Source organism: Rhodnius prolixus, unplaced genomic scaffold, assembly GCF_049639745.1.
Source record: "Rhodnius prolixus isolate KJV_2025 unplaced genomic scaffold, Rpr scaffold_9, whole genome shotgun sequence".
Lineage (NCBI taxonomy): Eukaryota > Metazoa > Arthropoda > Insecta > Hemiptera > Reduviidae > Rhodnius > Rhodnius prolixus.
The window spans coordinates 11,620,143-11,634,807 of NW_027411604.1; the positions used below are offsets into that span (position 1 = coordinate 11,620,143).

Genomic DNA, 14,665 nt, shown 5'->3' on the forward strand with positions numbered 1-14,665 from the left:
TTAGTTCAACATTAAAACATTGTCTAAAAAATAATTTTAAAAAGTAACTGAACAGTCATTGTAGTCTTCCAATTCTTTAAGCCTCAGTTTTTCCCAAAAGTAACTGATAATTATAGTACCTAACTATAGAAGGCGCTTCATTGACTCAGTTTAGTACCATCGGCTAAACTGATTTCAATTAATCAATAAACTGAATCAATTTCAGTTTATACCAATTTGTTTAACCATATTTTGCCCAAAGAAGACCAACAGTTCTTCTTCTTCATCTTTCAAAATAGAGTAACCGACTACAACGCTATATTTTGGCACAGCTGAGAATGTTAAAATTTATTTTATATCAAGGGAAACACCAAAGACCCGGTCCTTTCTCTTCCTTCAACCCCATCTAGAAACCCCTTGAGTCTTGGCTAAAGAAATGTTCAATTAAAATTAACAAAAGCAGTTGTAATTACAATTAACATAGGCGAACATAGGCCTTCCAAGGTACAAAACGTCTCGACATGAAGTCATGATATTTCGAAGTGACTGCCTGCACTTCTCGACAAACGATCAATACTTTCGCTGAACAACTCAAATATGTACCTATCTGGATATATGTAATGGAACTTTGGGGTTCAGCCAAAGCTTTTAATATCTATAGAATCTAATCCTTCGATAAACACTTCAACGACTCGCTAATGATTCTTACTTTGTTTTTAACTCTAGCTTGCACCAAGATCTCCTTGTTCCCTTTGTTTCTGAAGCTGCAAGATCCCGCTAGGCCAAGATAGATGCCTTAATTTCCTCATTTCCTAAACCTCTAGTTTCAAGTAAATGCTAGAGCTTAATGTTGTAATGCTATGCTTTGGGAGTTTCAGTGTTAGGAGAATTCTCCACCGTCATGCTATTCACGAATTTATAGGTTTCATGTTGTTTCAGTCCCACTCGTTGCAGAAATGCACAAAAAAAAATTAATTGTTTAAACCCAAAATTTAAGGTAACTTTATGTATTAAAAACAAGTATTGCACAATATTTCGTTTTCAATTGAAATTCCAACCTAGTAATAACAATTATAGCTCTTGACAAATATTTCTAATTAAACATTTGGTTATTGCAAAACTACAACTGTACACTAGCAAGGAGGATGGATTACAAATGAATTTAACTGTAGTCCATTTCAAAATATGAACAGAAGAAATTTTGATGTGTCATGTCTCACAATTGTATGTTATAGTTCAAGAACTTGGTGGAGGTCACTTTGCGGCAAACAACTTTGCACCAAACTTACAAATACAAGATTTAAAGAAAGAAAAAACAAAATTGAACCCCCTAGAAACAGTTTTACGGCATTGTACAATCTGTTTTTTAATGAAGAAGAATGAAAAGCCTTTTTTTATTATTTTTTAATTTGGTAGTCGCAAATTGTCGTTTAATTTGGTAGTCGCAAATTGTCGTTTAATTTGGTAGTCGCAAATTGTCGTTTAATTTTCTGTTCCCAAAATCTTTTAGTTTCTTTTTCTTAAAATAATAATAAATTTAATAACAAATAAACGTTTACTGTTTATTAGCCAACAGTATTGGTTTGTAGTTAGCTTTAAATGACAAATTATTATTAACTTCCTAAAAAATCTGTAGCTAGTTTTTTGTTCGTCTGAACTACGAGTAACATAAAGCTTGTACAGTCAAAAATATTAATTCTGAGAACAAGTTTAGGAGTGAGTTATTCTGATATAATAAATTCTGCATAAATATTCAAAATAAAAATCAATTCGAGTTGACTAAATACCATATCCATTTCTTTGTAGAATATGTTACAGATGTTTAGATTCACTATTTTAATTAAAGTCCTTTTCCTTATCTATAACTGGGTGCATGGTAAACGTTTTTAGCATTGAAATGTGAAATTATCCCTTATATTGATGCAGCGTGAAGATGAGGTGTACTTGCCATGCGGAAGTGTGGCCATACTTTATCCACGATACTCTCCAGTCACCTTGTTAAATTATCTTCGTATATTTTGATAAAACAATACAAATGTCTTTCTAGGTTTGAGAAACTTTACTGCCAGTATGGTTAATCATAATCAATCATAATGCCGTCATTAATCATTTATAAAATGACAGAAATTTGCAAAAGCAAAATTTGTGTTCCACTTACAACTTTTCTTCTCCGAAACTGTTCCCTTGGACTTTTAGACTTAATATCCAACTCAGCCGAAATTTGATCATTCAGTCATCGAAGATATTATTTTGTTCAATCAAACAAATCCCACTTTATTCTTTTTTTTTTTACTATATTTAATTTCACCACTGCAGTACATTTCTGCAATAAGTGAAGCTGATACAACATGATACATAGAATAAATACATGAGTAACATGAGGGGAGAATTCACCCATTGGTGAAACTTCCAAAGAAGAACAGATCACTATTGTGCTCTGGCACTTACTTCACTGAGAAGATGGCGTGGCCACCTGCGCTTCAACCGTTTTGGAGGATTTCCTGGTAGTGTAGTAAGTTGGGATACTTGTGGATTAGGATGTGAGGTGATTGATGTGTGGAATTTAATGTAACGGGATCTTATAGCTCCTGAAAAATAAGGAACAAGGAATTCTCGATGCAAGGTAGAGTTTGATACAAAGTAAGGAGCATTAGCGATTCGACGGAGTGTTTTTGACTGGAAGGATTGGATTTTAAAACGTAAATTAAAGGAGAAGAATAATACTGTACTTCCAGACATGTAAAATATAATAATTAAATATACTTAAGGCAACATTTTCTTATCACAATATCACTATTCTCATCGATGGATTAAAATATAAATAGGACCAAACAATCGAACAATTAAAAAAAAAAAACTGATGCAATATTTCTTTCCTTTAGTACAATTGGTTGTACAGAAGAAATATTGCTTGTAAAGTTGGAAAGGTACCATTAAAAAAAAAAAAAATTACTAATAAACAAGTAGCTGTGGTCCACACCTTTCAACCCAATAACCCAGTTATAAATGGCTTACACACCATGTCAAATGTAATTTAATCGATGTATGTCCTTTAGTAAAAATATAAAACCAGTCAGTTAGTAACGCCCAGATAAGTTGCGCAATAAAATACCCAGATTCCATCTATTATTGTAAATTTCCCAATTGCACGATCGAGAAAATCTGTACAGCAAAAGATTTTTTTCAAGAAGGATAGAAAAATGATCCAAGTTAATTAATGGAAAAATAGATCGTGCTGAAACTAATTTCAATAGGAACCATAATCTCAATTAAAGGCACCAATAAATGTAAAAAAAAAAATAGTTATTAAAACATGTCATTGTTTTGTTATTTAACATTATCAAGCTAAACTCTGATCTTAATTATAAAATGCTTACTTTATACCAACCAGAAGCTAAAACAACCCGCCAGGACTGCAAGATGGTCTAATTATATTTTCTTGTTTTTGTTGGAGGTGAACATATTACATTTCAAGACATTAAATAATTACTTAACAATTTTGTATCTATTTTCTTTGTTTTATTATTTTAAATGTTCTGATTATAGAGATTTTATAGCAGCATCTCTGTATTTTCGCCCCAAGATACTTTGGAAATCGAGCAACGTATTATTTTAATTATTGCATAACTAGTGAAACTGGCAAAATAAATTACCTGTAATTCGTCAATATAGAAACTGCGGGGGAGAAAAAACAACTTAAAATTCTTTTTAGGAGAGCGCAATGCTCATCAGGAACCAAGGCCTCCTCATAAAACCTGAATTCTGCAACTTACAAGATTGTTACAGTTTCCCATTAGCGGTTCTATGTGGTCGGCAACCATGATTTTGAAGAGAAGATCAGTTTCCAGAATCTCGGCTCCATAATTAATGAGAATCTGGAAAGGAAGAGGAGGTACTCCAAAAAACATTGGTGGTACTGTGCTCTTGCTCGAGTCATCAAAATACCCCGATGAATATTTCTTTCCTTTGGCACAATTAGTTGAATCGGAACACATATTGCTTTTAAAGTTACTATTGGTACTCGCTGCTCTATTTTCAGATTGCATTATGCTCTAATAAATCCAGGAATCTTCTTCATTTCAATCAATTCAGCAAATAAAGTAAGTTTTATAAAAACCAATTTTTAAAGCAACGTTAACTCACACTGGGTGGTAAATAAGGGTTCCTAGTCCACGGGCAGAATTATATAAGTCACTTTTAATCTTTTTCTAATAAAGGAAATTTAGGGAATATAAGCGTTTCACGAACTGATTGGATTCAATTGTAAATTCTAGAATTTATAAACAATTTTGTTGGTTTATTTTATCGATAATTCATTCATTTTCTGAATTATGACACAAAATGAAACATGTTTCTGGCGCAATAACATCAAAAAACTAGTAAAGTATGAATAGTATAGTCAAATCAGTCTTTTAATACTGAGAAAAAAAAAATCATCGCTGAATAAAATATAAAATTGAAACGAGTAGCTCTGTTTTAAGTAAAAAATAAATAAATAAATTTAGAAATAAACTACCGAAGCGCAATGCCCTGTTACGTCCTTCAAATGTCAAGCACAAATAACTGTTTCGCTACTTCGTGGCTTCTTGGCCACATTGCAAAATCAACATTAAAATGACCATTTGTTAGAATAATATCAGGTTAAATCTTTTAATTTATGGTTAATAAAATAACTTATTATTCGGCTTGGAATCAAGTTACACATTACATGTAATACATATCAAATTTTCATGGTCAGCTCAAAGTTCATTATATTTTTACGCTCAATAACCTTTAACGTATTAAAATAAAATTGTTGCAATGACGTTTTCCACTTTCAGTTTAATTTGAGCTTCCTTGTGTAAGAGAGACCCTTCCAATTTTCCAGCCCTATCGATTAGGTGTTGCATTTAGTTCTTCAAATGCAGGTTAGATATTTGAACATTATTTCTAATTTTCTTAGTTTACACCAATTAAAGCTAGGTGCAGAAATAACTGTCTATAGATGTACAGGTTGAGGGATGATTCTACGGTCCTCGCTGCTACGGTCCTAACTGGTAAACAGTATTGGATATCATCTTTGAATTTATGTCAACAGCTTTGTTTTCTTCTTTCTGGATTATGGATTTCATCTATCCGTCTGTCACTGTATTAAGCTGCTTTAGCCGCTCTAAGAGCGGATATTAAAGTACAAGCTGGATGAAGAGATGCTAGGCAGGATGGCTGAAGAGCAACCAGGTTTTGAGATAGGAAGAACGTCTTTTTATTCTGAGGCTACTCTAGCTGGGATGGCATATGTTAAATTATTTATCGTTTTTTTTTGTTTTATGGGCCTAGTCGTCAAGAACGAGTGTAGATATAAAAAGTACTTTAGGCTTTCCATTATTGATTGATTATTATCCCGGAGTGCTGAATTTTACCCCGGAGGTGTAGGTATTTTTATTGATGGAGAATAAATGGGCTGATTGCCCATGGATATGGTTGCCTCTTACAGTTCCCTTTCCGAGGTCATCTTGTACCAAGAGTACACAGTCTGCTTAAATTAAACGACTTTATTTAGAAGTTTCATACTGTTTCTAAAGTAACAAGTATACATAAGCGTGTAGACTAGTTTGCTAGTTTAAGTGTTTTAAACAAATTTTAATAATATTATTTATAAATTAGAGGGATAACAATTATAAATAAATTTGTTAAAAACACAAAGAACAAAAAAAAATGAGGAAGGAGTGAATGCCATGATGTGAAGCGTGATCGGGGTCAGAACAGTCACCTAACTAATTTAATAGAGTTTTACTGGCCAACTTTACCGATTGGTTGCAAAACTAAATTTGAATAGATTCCAGCTTACTAACGAGGTAATTTAATGTTGGCCGTACAAATAAAAGCAAAAACCTTTAGCGCATTTCTTTAGTTTAGCAAAAATTGATTATGATTATTTTATTATTTTCTTTTGAAGAACGAGAACTCTCTAGGCTATCCTACATGTCCGTTATTGAATCGGTTTATAAAGTTAACAGAACTTCTAGGGAAGGTATCTGAGAAGATAGGCGATTATTCCAGTAAAATCGGCCAGATTACCGAAGTAAGCTTCTATGAAGGTGAGCTTAATAACTTCACTGTATTCCTTGGCGATAATATTAGTCAAGCCATTGATTAATAGTAACATAGAAAAAAAGCTAATGACGGCGGAAAAAATGTTATCCCACCGCACATTAAAGTTTAATTTGTTAAATTGTAAAAGGAGATCCTTTCATTTCCATTTTCAAATATGTGACACTTCACAATATAATAAAGTTGACAATACTAATACAAACACCATCATATAGCAAATGTGATCATAAACAATGATAAAGTTCACATTTTAGGCTGTAACATGGCTATAATTGCGATACAAATTCACCAAACGATGGATATTTAACATATGTTTATTGTAGAGTACTAATCTCTCTCTCTCTCTCTCACCTTCTCTAAATGTTTATTACTTATTTTCATGTTATCTGCTACTTTTTTATATTTTGTGATTTTACTCCCAAAATTAGAATGTAAAATTCCCGTAAATTAGAAAATATTGGAGAAAGATGTTAAGTAGTTAAGTGAAAATGTTGTGCTAATTACATCCTTTGATTGGTTAAAATGAGAGGCACCACCAACCAACCCCTCTCTTATGTATATCAACCGCTTAAAAGAGAACTTCTTTTCATTCGATCCCTAGCTGTAAAGAGTTTTAATTTAAATAGATTTGGGTTCCACCAAACCTAACGTTTGTAGATTTATCTTTTTCAATTACCAGAAGAAAAAAGAGCTCTCTTCTCCATTTCGAAACTTAATAAATCACGAACCATCTAAGTCGAATCCATTTTGATATACACATACATATATACGTATAGGATTAACAGAATAGCTACTTAACGCGTAAATTCTTTAAACACGTACATTAGATATACATAATTCTAGTGCACTAGCGTATAATAGTTTGATCATTTCATTCTAAAATTCCTGATTATGAAATATGATTATTAGTACGAATATTTATTATCTCGTTTTTTCAACAAGGTAATTTTATGTTAGCCCTTCGCTCTTTATTTAAAAAAATTGAAGCTCTTTATTGAATTGAATTGTTGTATCTAGCATTCCATTAATTCAGAGCTAGAATGAGACTTTTCCAAGGGGTATATTGGAATGTGATGTCAGTTCAGGGTTCTCCCCTTGTTTTCGTCGAAGAGCAATCTGTCAATGCCAGTAATTTCCACTTTAATCTTAATTTCCTAAAGGAAACACTGGAGAACTTCAACTTGTCGACAGCTTATATATGACAAAGGGCGATTTGAGAATTGAAATGGATAAGGCTCTCGCGCAAACTCATTCTTTAAATATCTACGAACTCCTCTGAATAAATATGTATTCCTTGTTAATGAGAAACTACTCAGTCCAGAAGGGAAGTTATTTCAAGATTTTAAGAAATGATTCAAAATAAAAGTCTCGAAAATCTCAAATATTCATCTAGATCTATTCGAAGGCGTGTTCAACACTAAAAAAAGACCCTGCAGGTTCAGGTTCTGTAATTCAGGATCAGACCATAGAAATATCCATCAGTTGGCGAGGAATATAAGAAAAGAAAGGATAATAAAACCAGCCTGATTACTAAAACAGTACCGACAATACGAGAAATACAGATGCCAAGCAGATACAACTTCCTTTTCAGAATCATGAGGATCGTGTGCCAAAAAGGATTTATATGGCAAAATTAGCTTCAATCAGTCCGAGAAGAAGGCCCTAAAAACCTGGAAAAGAGCGAGGGAAACCTTCCGAAGGAAGAGCTACATCACCTGACTAGCACATAGCTAACTCCATTTATACAAAAAGGCACCCAATGTTGTTGCTTATGTGTGTATAAAAACTAGTGAAACAATGGGAACATTGTAAACAGAGTAGAAGTACGGCCTATTCGCAGTTAAGGTGCAAGAAGGTTGACTGGGGTGAATTTTAGAGCTCAAAAGATGAATCAGTTAGAGTGGTAAAAAAAAAATATATATATATATAAGAGTACAAGCCCTAAAGAACAAATTAGATTGTCCAGCTTTCATTTCTACAATTTAAAAGCTCTCTTTCTTCTTTTACCTTCATTGGAATTTATTTATAGATTAATGCATTCAAAAAAAAACCTGTGATATTAACAGTAAAGGAGTCGCAATTTAATGAGATAAGGTCAGTACAAAATGTTAGCAGGCCGGGCTTTGTATTAGAGTGAGCGAATATGTCGACACACTGTGTATGGGGGCCACGCCCAATGGGGCCCCAAAGGACTGCGCCGAGGTGCACAGTGTGGGCGTCACATCTTCACGTTTCACAAATCTTTGTTTATTCACTTCTCGGCGCTACTACCAGGTCTTGCGCGAGATAAGCGTTCCACACTGAAGTCTTGCGCCTCTAGTACCAAACCAGCTAAGCTAAAATAAGTACTGCAAAATTAATACCATTTCACTATGCTTTGTTTTATGAGCGTCAAAGTTGTACTGAAATGATTATTTACTGTAAAAAGAATTATTCTGCGGTTTCTACGGGTGACAAAAGGTAATGACGAAGCCTATCTGGATAAAAAAGATACTAAGAGGTAATACATAGAGCCTAGGGCCTTTAGAATATTTAATTATACAGAGATATTCGATATTGAGAATTTGGTATAAGGGAGATAACGTTTTTTTTTAAATAAAAATTATTAAAAGGTCAGATTCATTGCCAGAAAACCATGGGCCATGTTTGCTTGTTGATGTATTTCTTCCGAATAGAGAATACTTGTATTGCTAAATAAATATTCAATGGATTTAGACAGAGTACATCTTGCCCCGGACTTCTGATGTGAGCCAAAGGCCAACTGGATGAATATATCTCTGACATATTTAAATTTAAGACAAATGTTTTTATTAAAATTACTTGATCAATAATGGATGAAGTCAGGAAAAAACTGGATTTGAGACAAAATTCCAGCAAATAAAGTTAACAGTAATCTAATCTCGACACAGCCCTCCATAAGCAAACTGATGGACTTAAGCTTATTGTACCAAAAGTGATAGCACTGTCTCTATATATTAGAATGTTGTGTCATACACGTAGAACAATCCAGCAGAGTACATTTCGTAGAAGTATGGGATCCGAAATTCGTTTTATAAGGCGTTATACTGAAAATTTCATGTGAGTACATAACTAATGAAGGATATTCCATTGACAAACTGGTTAGTTCCTTCTTTACAAAGATTTTACTCAGCTTTATCATCGTATAAATATCAAGTAGCTTAACTAGGAGGGTGTGCGAACAGAACGCCCCAAATGTTCCGATATATGTAGCTGAAATATATACATCTACACACCTCTGAGCTAGATCACAATTTGTAGCTTGTAACTTTTTCTTTCCTTTTAGTACCTAGTACATTTTTCGAATTAACATTTCACCAATTAATTTTGAGTCTCCGGTGGTCTGTCATTTTCAACTTTCAAGTCTCCACCAAATTATGAAACGGTTTCTGTTAGTAGATCTTTGAAAAATAAATAAGAGGAAAGTTCAATTATGCGAATCAAGTTATCCCATAAGGACACAAAATTTTAAAACTTCTTTCTATACAGTTTTTCTCTTAAAATCCAACATTATTAAAGTGGGTGCTAGCAGATTTAATCAAGACTTTGTTTGTACTGTTTCTAAACTTCTAAACGTTGCGTTACTCATAGTTTTGTCATTCCATTAGATTTTTAGATAATTAAATGGTTTAGAATGTACAAATTCCATTAAAGTTAATATTACTATTCTTATGACATTTGGAAAACCAAAATTCCTGTTTCTATGTCAGTAATCCTTTTTCAGTCATTCGGTTTGACTGTCATATATCTAACTGTCGTGGCAAACTAAAAACTAAAAGTCAACAAACTAAAAACGAAATTTTATTAGTAATATCCTTTTTTTAATTAAAAAAGAAAGTAGCAGATATCAATGCTTAAAATGCAGCATTAAAATTGTGAAGATACACATTTATTGACAATTTCCTATTTTTTATTTATTTTTTTGTTGAAATACGATCGCAGAATGAAGCACTATCTATTGAAAATTAACGAAAGCTCAGAGTTTTCATTAATATCTAATGTTTAACGTTCTACTTGTATATAAATTAATCCTATAATATTTTAATATATTTAAATTTATTTAACGAATATAGCAGACCCACTCTTACATCCTTTCCTTGACTGAATCAATTTTTATTAGTTGGGTTTATTCCAAAATTGCCTTTACGAATTTCTCTAAACTCGGTTTTACTTTTTACATACAAGCAGATCTACAACTTTTATTTGTAAGATCTTTCTCGGAAAATTCGATTAAAAACTCTCTGAAAAAGAATATGGCAAGATTTCCTATAAAGTGTCATTTTTGTGTAGTCCTATCTTTTTGAACTGTTTCGAAGGTAAACGAAAAAATACCAAGTCGAAGAAAATTCCTCAACCGAAATTCGTCTTTATTCAACGGGTTGCTCCATTTGTTGAGATTTTCTTGACAATGGCTTCTATATTTGTTTCTAAACTTTGTATCTTTCTATGTAAGCATACATTTATTTATCATTTTTATATAAAAATTCAGAAGTATTGATTCTGGCTGTGAAACCCAAGGATTGGCACATACTGTAGCTAAGAAAGAAAAGCTGATATGTCTGTGAGTTACTTACAGCAAGAGAAACATGTTTTTCAAAAAATACCAATAGTGTTTTTAAGAGGCGTAACGAAATTGTAAGCTCACAAAATCACTTTTTATAAATATATTTTCAAAATATACAGGAATATATAATTACAGTTAATATTAAACAAAACAAAACAACAAATCTAATTATTACATCACTTATGTAATACAATCTTCTATTTATACCACCATATTTGTTAAAAGAACGGAAAGAAATCTTCATTTTTCTCGCTGTGCTCATTACATGATTTCATACGTCTTAGGATGATTGACTTCTTCCGTACTGTTTGCTTCGGATTTCCTTCTACCTTATGGTTTCTGTGAATTAAACTAATTATCATTTCGATTCAATCATCAACTTTGAAGATGAATGAGATTCTTAAAGTGACCAGAATGAAAGGGTAAAACGCGTACTATGCAGAGAAAATGATACTTCCAGCGTTATGGAAACCCGAATAGAACAGTTTTAATTAATTGATGCGAAGTAAAATGTTGGCCTAACTAAAAGTAACTTACTTAATGTAATTCTTCTAGTTTTATTTGAAAAAGCACTCCATAACGCTTTAATCAAGAACCGACACACTTTTTCACTTTTTCTAACATTAATTCTAGCCTTTCTTTCATTAGTGGTTGTCCTTTTTTAGTTTTCTTAGATAGTTTTTTATATACTTCTGCTTTTCTTTGTTTATATCTTTCTAATGCTTCCTGAATTTCTTTTTTTTTCTTTAGTTTTTCTTCTCTTTTCTGTTTTTTGTTCTCCACTATCCTTTTGTACTCCAATTGAGCCGCCTTTATTCCACTTGTTCTGAAAAGAATAATTTAAAGATAATCAACATAAGCCATTATTAACCTGATTAAATTTTCCTCAAGTGCAAAAGGTTAAAAGGCCTAAAAGTTTACAAAGCTATATCAGAGTTATCAAATCACAAAATTATCAAAAGCTACGAAAGAGTTTAACAAAAATCTTGGGTGTTTTTCCTCATAAACGTTTTAAACTATACGTTTCAAGTTCAAAATTCAAATTTTAGATGACTTATGAATTTTGAGTGTAGTACGCGCCCTTGGGATGTCTCTTTGAAGGAGTAACTTTTTTAAATAGGATAAAAGCATTAACTGCAACTTACTCGCTTTTTTTAGAAGCCATTCGTCCTTTGACATCATCATTGCTGGTGTGTGTTGCATTATTTTTTTTTAATATTCGATTATATTTCTGAATAATTATTTTTTGCCTTTTTTCTTCCCATTTATTCACTGAAATACAAACGAAAGGTACATCAAAGTTGTAATGTAACATATTGGTATAAATAGGTAATCATGTGAATGTATCCTTACAACGAAATCCTTTATCATACTTCTTTTCCCTCCATTTCTTTTTATCAAATTTTGATTTTTTGTTATTACTTTTAGATTCCATTAATAATAACTATATCTTTGCTGATATCAAATTAGTAACTGTCAGTCTCTTATAATTTTTATTTCACATTAACACCAACCGTACATATAAGATCTACAAACAAATAACCAGAATTAAATGACGGACATCATTTTAAGAGGTAATAATGGAGATGTATATGGATTTCACCCTGCCTCTTTGTAGCTTACAAATTAACCGTTTACCTACTCACCACACATAGGCTGAGCTCAAGTTCGGAGAAGATGGCCCAAGCAGACTGTACAGACCAAGCTCCACTTGACCGCAGCACCTAAAAAAACGAAAAAAAAAACAGAAAATAGAATGCTCGAATCCTAGTCTCTCAAATGCCCGGTCGCAGTCACATAGATGTGTTTACCTTACACCCCTAAATGATTATTGATGAGAAATTAATATCACACTACTCTCCTAACTGCAACATAGATGATGGGCATAAATACTGGTACAGTTTAGGTGTAACGTATATTGTGCTAATTTCAAATCTCAGTGCTCATTACAACACTTTCTTCAACTCATAGTATGTATATGCAATTTAAAACTAAACATAAATCTTATACAATTCCCAAAAGTAGAATAAATGAGAATAAAATCAGCAGATATTACTGTCCATTTATTGTTCCATTTGTCCTCTCTATGGATGAATTGGAATAGTAATACCAATGATTTTAGAGAAAAATTTTACCATTTCTCGAAAAATACCAGAGAATGCAATGTGAGCTTTTTTACTCCCCAAACCAGGTATTCAGCATAATACACTAAAAATGAAAGTATTCTAAGGTTTCATTCTAGTAATCTGACAAATAGAAGTTTGAATCCCTAGCTCTTTCTTAGTTGTCAAATATTCTCTTCAAGGCATGTTTTAAGGCATGAGATATCGAAAAAACAGATACTGAATTTAAACTGGAAATCGCGATATAAATTTGCTAATGAAGTTAAAATTTTAAAGATACAGTAAATTCAGGAGTTTCTTCATTTATATTAAATATAATAAATAAGGTGGCCTTTAACACTGACTCTAGATCATAACTTGAAGGCACTCCAACTTAATATAATATAGGAACAGCAGAAACTAGGAATGCAAGCGTTACCTGAAAGTACGAAATCCCTTGCAAAGGTTGGTTTTAATTTATTCCTGGGTCTTAGTGCCTTCCACTGCTTGAATAACGGTTTCTTATTTCCAAAAACAAAAACTAGTGATTTGTCTCCTCTCGAACTTCCCTTCTCACTTCCACATTAGAGACTCAAAACACGCATACTTTAAAGATACTATTGTCTTGTTACGATAATGTAGCAATGACAATCCCTAGATGACTTTCAGCATGGTTTTAAGTCACGTGAGCGTCAGCATTGTGGCGCCCTACATCGCAGATACGTTAAGTTTCTTGCCAGAAAGGTTATAGATGGCCAGAAAAACTCGAAAACGAATGTCCCCGATTCCAATCACAATCAAGATTGCCCGCATTTACATTATTAACTGATCATTTTATCTGTCCACAGTTTAAATTTATATTTTATTTATTGTACGATGAAGCTTACTGATTTCGACCAATATATTTCATGTCGATTCAAAGTTGGGTATTATTTGTTATCTATCTAACCGTAATCCTGCAGCATCAAGTTAACTAATTGTATTGTATAAGTTAAATAATAGTTGACCCATAATGTACATATGTGCAGTATATTATTATAGGCCCCCCATACGCTACAAAAATTTGTTTTTTTTTTTTTTTTAACTTATCAACTGAAAGCTCAAATATTTCTGTTGATTGGTGATCGCCAATTAACTGCCAACCAAAGTTAATTTGAAATTAATGACACGGGGTTGTACAGAAATTAAAAAAATAATAATAATGGTAAAACACTAAGAATTGGAAAAGATATTTTATTCTTAAGATTCACTTTTGGCCTATTTCTTTATTTTACAAAATTGTTCGTTTATAGTTTTTAAAAATAAATTTGTAAAAAAACATAAATGAGTAGGGACTGCGGGGCCTTCATACCGTCCGAGTTTCGTTTTTTTCTTTGTTCTGATTTATTTTTAATCTACATCTTGATGGATGGAATCAACTCATAAAATCAACGAAAATATTAGATTTTGTCAATTTCACATGTGAAATATTATTTTCAGTTATTTCATCAACCTTCATATTTTCTTTTCTCTTAAATACTTAATTGTTTAGAGTAACTTGCAACCAAAGCTTGTCAGGCAGTAGCCTGAACTGTAATCAATGTTTATACACATACACATTTTATTAACCATAGTATGGGTTTAAAAAAAAAAAAAAAGTTTCGGCGTAATTTCAATTGCCATGTAAGACGTGTTCATGTTGGTAAATGACAGTTGTCAATTTTCAAAATATAATTTCCATGTTTTCATTAAAAAATGAATTATTCTTAATAGTACTAATAGCAATTGCTTCTGAATCCAGTTAAGAAGGCGGTCAGTCAATAAGATAAGCTTCCTATTAGCCCCTTGAGCATGTGCAAACCCGAAATTAACAAAATGCTACGAAATCACTGAAAAATTTGCACCTTTAAAAAAATAAATAAGGCAAATATTA

The 14,665-nt window shown here is 32.2% G+C and overlaps 1 protein-coding gene across 3 annotated transcripts; it reads right to left on the bottom strand.

Moving 5' to 3' along the window:
* Positions 1-10,736: 10,736 nt before the first annotated feature.
* On the bottom strand, positions 10,737-13,507 carry LOC141454358 (thyroid transcription factor 1-associated protein 26 homolog). 3 transcript variants are annotated; one of them, XR_012458650.1, is made up of 6 exons: positions 13,193-13,507; positions 12,298-12,375; positions 12,005-12,179; positions 11,797-11,923; positions 11,189-11,477; positions 10,737-10,990 (listed from the first exon to the last, which is right to left on the bottom strand). XR_012458650.1 is itself a non-coding variant. In XM_074128475.1 (5 exons), exons 3-5 carry the CDS (start codon positions 12,084-12,086, stop codon positions 11,240-11,242), a joined length of 447 nt encoding a protein of 148 aa, XP_073984576.1. In that variant the 5' UTR covers positions 12,087-12,179; positions 12,290-12,375; positions 13,193-13,506; the 3' UTR covers positions 10,737-11,239. The 3 variants fall into 3 exon arrangements, 2 of the variants coding, with proteins under 2 accessions (XP_073984576.1, XP_073984575.1); XM_074128475.1 differs by having other exon boundaries at positions 10,737-11,477; positions 12,290-12,375; positions 13,193-13,506; XM_074128474.1 differs by having other exon boundaries at positions 10,737-11,477; positions 13,193-13,505.
* Positions 13,508-14,665: the final 1,158 nt, after the last annotated feature.

Excerpts from the sequence above, each read along its gene's own strand:
- LOC141454358 (XM_074128475.1), bottom strand. The coding sequence starts at position 12,086 with ATGGAATCTAAAAGTAATAACAAAAAATCAAAATTTGATAAAAAGAAA. Across the intron at positions 11,924-12,004 it reads GTATGATAAAGGATTTCGTT|TGAATAAATGGGAAGAAAAA; the intron begins GTAAGGATACAT and ends TTTGTATTTCAG. Across the intron at positions 11,478-11,796 it reads ATGGCTTCTAAAAAAAGCGA|AACAAGTGGAATAAAGGCGG; the intron begins GTAAGTTGCAGT and ends TATTCTTTTCAG.